The sequence below is a fragment of the Ranitomeya variabilis genome, chromosome 1 (genome assembly GCF_051348905.1).
Source record: "Ranitomeya variabilis isolate aRanVar5 chromosome 1, aRanVar5.hap1, whole genome shotgun sequence".
Lineage (NCBI taxonomy): Eukaryota > Metazoa > Chordata > Amphibia > Anura > Dendrobatidae > Ranitomeya > Ranitomeya variabilis.
In genome coordinates this window covers 843088943-843094387 of record NC_135232.1, presented here as the reverse complement: position 1 = coordinate 843094387, position 5445 = coordinate 843088943, and the positions used below count along the sequence as shown (strand labels likewise).

Sequence of the window (5445 nt, the reverse complement as noted above, 5' to 3'; positions counted from 1 at the left end):
TACACATGCAATACAGGGTTGGTTGAGGGCTCATTTTTTTTAATAAAGGTTAACCTGTAAAGTATTTTTTTTTTTTTTGGGGGGGGGGAGAGGTTATTTATTTTAAATAAAATGTGTCAAATATATTTTTTCATGGTGTTAACATTAAAAAATTTTGTTTTTTGGGACATGGAAATGAATGGTATAACGTGCAACTTTTTGGGGGGGTTTTGGTGTTCACCTGTATGAACATTTCTGACATCATTTTAGTAGGGTGTTTATCATTGAACATTACCTAGTTCAGGGGGTGGTCTAACTATAGATCCATTATACATATAACAGATAAACCAGGACCGCAGCCGCTGCCCACCAGGACACAGCCGCTGCCCACCAGGACCACAGCTAAAGAGCTAGAAGTAAGTTTTGAAGACCCCAATCTGCTACTTCAATGTGTCGAGCAGATTGCAAGTGTGTCTTTAACTTACAGAACCACCAGGACACAGCCGCTGCCCACCAGGACACAGCCGCTGCCCACCAGGACACAGCCACTGCCCACCAGGACACAGCCGCTGCCCACCAGGACCACAGCTAAAGAGCTAGAAGTAAGTTTTGAAGACCCCAATCTGCTACTTCAATGTGTCGAGCAGATTGCAAGTGTGTCTTTAACTTACAGAACCACCAGGACACAGCCGCTGCCCACCAGGACACAGCCGCTGCCCACCAGGACACAGCCACTGCCCACCAGGACACAGCCGCTGCCCACCAGGACCACAGCTAAAGAGCTAGAAGTAAGTTTTGAAGACCCCAATCTGCTACTTCAATGTGTCGAGCAGATTGCAAGTGTGTCTTTAACTTACAGAACCACCAGGACACAGCCGCTGCCCACCAGGACACAGCCGCTGCCCACCAGGACACAGCCGCTGCCCACCAGGACACAGCCACTGCCCAACAGGACACAGCCGCTGCCCACCAGGACACAGCCACTGCCCACCAGGACCACAAAACGATGTCCTCTTCTGACAGCCCTCCTCCACAGCAACAGCGTGTATCGGTAAGTTAACACAAAATTTTTTTTTTTTTTTAAATTTCTTTAAATTAAATTTTTATGGATAACTACATGCATACATTATGTTTCAACAGGAAGCTGAATCAGATGAGGAGCTGTCAGAAGGGGGCGAGACGGGTGGAGAGATGCAAGTGGAGGAGGAACCAAGTGTAAGTAGTGGTGAAACAGTTGCTTCGCACATCACACTGCACCATACACAAAACAGATTACTAAACACCTGCCTACCTTAACTGAGAATTTGTTTCCTTCATTTCAGGCTGCTGCTGCTGCTCCTGCTGCTGCCGCTGAAGGCTCTCCCAGACAGTCCCAGAGTCGGCGGACTCGTCGCCACGGTCGGCCATCAGTGAGTTTTTTTTTTGGGGGGGAGGGGGATTCTATTGGTACTTTAGTATTTCAGTGTACTAATTTGTTTGTTTTCCTTTTTTTTTTTTTTTTTGACACAGGCTTCACAGCGTGCTCCCGCAGAAGAGGAGGATGATGATGATGACATTGACATCGATTGTCTCATCGAGGAGGTTCGCGAGCGGGAGCCGCTGTGGAACATGGCTGACCGCAGGCATGCTGATACCGGTGTCACCCGTCGGCTCTGGGACGAAGTGTGTCGCAACCTGTTTCCAAGGCGGGAGAGCCTTCATCCTCAGCAGCAGAGCAAACTAGGTAAGTATTCACTTTCCAGTGATGTTTTGAGCTGACTGTAATGTATTGCATTTACCAATTTTTGGTTTTTTCTTTTGATTCTTGTCTTCACAGTTGGAAAGATTAGGAAGCGGTGGCGGTCACTGAGGGATCGCTTTAAGAGGGAATTCAATGATGAGATGAAGGCCCCGAGTGGCTCTGCAGGAAGGAAGAGGAGCAAATATAAATATGGCCAGGCCCTCTCCTTCCTGAGGCGAACAATGCTAAGCAGAGTGTAAGTATTCTACAGCCCACTAATAACCATGTTAACCTGTCTACTTAGTTTGCTTTCAGTCAGGGCTTTTTCATTCCAATGTATTAATTTCATTTGTTTTTTCTTTCACAGCACCTTCTCCAGCCACCGGGCGCCTGCATCTTCCTCTGCGCCCTCTGGAGCGATCCCTCCTGAGTCCGCCACTGAGGGCCACGTCGGTAGGCCCCACACCTCTGTCCCCTCCTCTGACCCCTCTGTCCTCTCCTCTGACCCCTCTGTCCCCTCCACTTCATCCGCCCCAAGCAGTGGAGCATTATTGCAGGCTTCATTGCTCGCATCTGATGCTGAACAGTTAGCGTTCCCTTTACCCCACCCCTCTGATCCTGCCACCTCGACACCACCATTAGGTTCGTGGCGGCAGCGCCAGAGGGGTCAGGAAAGGAGCTATGCTCCTGAGTTCTTACACCTGAATGCATCCTTCCAAGGCTCTTTCAAAATTTTGGGAGAGCAAGTGACTGCTGGTTTCAACATGGTGCAATCACGCATCAGTGAAACAAGCCAGGAAACCAGCAGTCGCTTGGATAGGCTGCATTCAGCTGTAAGTCCCGATCCGGCCAACCTTTTTTTCCAATCCATGCTCATGAGCATGGAGAAGCTTTCTTTTGAGCAACAGATGCGGGTAATGAATACCTGCCATAATGCTGCACTGCAGGCCATTAATGAATCGACCCACACACCTCACCGCACCTCCACTCCAATTCCACACCAGGCCCCATTTCCACACCATACCCCCCATTACCAAACCCAGCCCCAATACCCACACCAGCAGCATTACCAAACCCAGCTCCAATCCCCACACCAGCACCATTACCAAACCCCACGCCACTCCCACTACCCTACCCAGTCACAATACCCGACCCAGTCCCCACAACAATCCCGGCCCCTAGACCAAATTACTTCCCCAATGTTTTCCTTACTGAACTTTTCTCTTCCACCTACCCCAACACCACCCCCCTCTGGTCAGCCTCTTGGTTTAACCCCCACTTCCACTGCACCCCAAACAAGTAGGGTTTCCCCACCTATCGACGTGGTCCAACCTTCCGGCACATCCTCCTCTCATATCTCCACCCAACACTTTGAAAATTTGTAAAGTGTGTAAATAAGATTCTAAAAAATGTTCTAATTTTTCTATAAAAATGTTGGAAAATATATATATATTTTTTTTGCAAAAAAAAAAAAAAAAAAAAAGTTAAAATAAAATTCGGATTACAATTCTACTCTTTGTGTGTGTGTGGATTTATTAAGGTAATATAATAAAAAAAGGTTTAATAAAAACAAACACCAGACATGTAAAGGGTATAACATAATGGTTTTACTAGCAAGAAAACCACGCTTTTGGGCCTTTTTTTTGGGGGGGGGGGCAGAAACACTTTTTTTACATAACCAAAACACATGGGAAACAGGTTACACATGGGAAACAGGTTACACAATCATGTCTTGCCACGGGATCCGCCCGACAGGTGAGACAAAATAATCGGCAAACTGGTCCCTCATCCTTGTAACTGAACTTGTAGAGCGAACCGAGCTGCTGCGGTAGTCCCACAAGGTGGTCTCCAACTCTTCATCATCCAAAGAAACGGGCTCCTTTGACAGGACAAAGTTGTGGAGCACCACACAGGCTTTAACTACCTCGTCTATAGTTGTTGTTTTCAGCTTGATAGCCGTCAGCAGAACTCGCCACTTCGCCGTCAATATGCCAAAGGAACACTCCACTACTCTTCGTGCTCTAGTAAGCCGGTAATTAAAGACCCGCTTGGTATGGTTTAAGTTCCGGCTACTGTACGGTTTCAGTAGGTGCAGCGACAGTTGAAAGGCTTCATCACCTACAAAGACATATTCCAGGGCTGGGTCATTTGTTCCTGGCAGTGGTCTGGCTGGCGGGAAATCGTAGCTCTCTCCATAAAGGCAACGACCCATCGGAGAGTTTTTAAACACTTGCGAATCGTTGGACCGTCCATACGCTCCAATGTCCACGGCAAGGAACCTGCAGTTGGCGTCTGCAATAGCCATAAGGACGATGGAGAAATACTTCTTATAATTATAATACTCCGATCCTGTTCCTGCCGGTTTCGCAATCCTTATGTGTTTCCCGTCAACTGCACCCACACAATTAGGGAAATTGCAAATTTGCTGAAACTCTTCAGCACTTCGCAACCAGATTTCCGTGGATGGTTGGGGGATATACTCTGGTTGCAAAGTGGTCCAAACAGCCCGACATGTGTCCTTCACTATTCCAGAGATAGTTGAAATGCCCAGCCTGAACTGATAATGGAGCGAAGTCATAGATTCACCCGTAGCTAGGAAACTTTATAAAAAAAAAAAAAAAAAAAATGTTAAAAATTGTTTGTCTGTGCAATTTTTTATAATATGGCACTGTTAATTTTTTTTAAAATGACAGGAGACCCAATAAAACCAGCATGAATCCGGTGTAAAAAAACAGTGGAATGTCCGCCAAGAAAACCCAAATTACATGCTGCAGAAAATAGTGCGCAATATGTCAGCGCAGTATTGTCTGCAGCATGTAATATAACATTCAAAATGACCAATGACAGGAAAAAAGCAGTTGCATGTCATCAAACCCAAAAAACCCCAAAAAAAAAAAACTGCAGAAAATGCAACGCAATATTTCAGCGCAGTATTTTCTGCAGTCTGTTATCTAACATTCAATATGAGCAATGACATTTAAATAAAGCAGTTGAATGTCCGCCAAGAAAACACAAACTACATGCTGCAGAAAATAGTGCGCAATATGTCAGCGCAGTATTGTCTGCAGCATGTAATATAACATTCAAAATGACCAATGACAGGAAAAAAGCAGTTGCATGTCATCAAACCCAAAAAAACCAAAAAAAAAAAAAACTGCAGAAAATGCAACGCAATATTTCAGCACAGTATTTTCTGCAGTCTGTTAACATTCAATATCAGCAATGACATTTAAATAAAGCAGTTGAATGTCCGCCAAGAAAACCAAAACTACATGCTGCAGAAAATAGTGCGCAATATGCCAGCGCAGTATTTTCTGCAGCATGTAATATAACATTCAATATCAGCAATGAAATAAAAAAAAGAGGCTTACCGCAGGGTCACCATCAGCCGCTCCGCCGGTGTGATGGCAAGCCTCATCCTTGTATCCTGTCTTCGGATGACATCCTCCAGTTTTGCAAGCAAAAAATCAAAATGTTCAATCCTCATCCGCACGTAGTTGTGGAATTTGTGTGGATTGTGCCGCAACTCCAGGTACAGAGTGGACTGGACACCCCGGGTCATCCGTAGTTGATTAATCGGATGAATCCACATTCGTCTTCGTCTCCGTTGCTGCAGAAGCATCCTACGCCTTTCCGCTGCCGCCTCCTTCTCCCGCACTATGATATCCAGGCGATTTGTCTCAAAGATAACGTCGGTAACCAAACTAGCAATCCTCCCAAGAACACCTTCCATCGCTGCCACAAAA

General features: G+C 45.9%; 1 protein-coding gene across 1 annotated transcript; it reads left to right on the top strand.

Annotated features, from left to right (window-relative positions):
* Window positions 1-944: 944 nt before the first annotated feature.
* On the top strand, window positions 945-3110 carry LOC143787452 (uncharacterized). Its single transcript, XM_077276204.1, has 6 exons — window positions 945-1030; window positions 1120-1194; window positions 1302-1388; window positions 1489-1702; window positions 1796-1955; window positions 2067-3110. The coding sequence occupies exons 1-6, from the start codon at window positions 986-988 to the stop codon at window positions 3082-3084; spliced, it is 1599 nt and encodes a 532-aa protein (XP_077132319.1). The 5' UTR covers window positions 945-985; the 3' UTR covers window positions 3085-3110.
* The last annotated feature ends 2335 nt before the right edge of the window (window positions 3111-5445 follow it).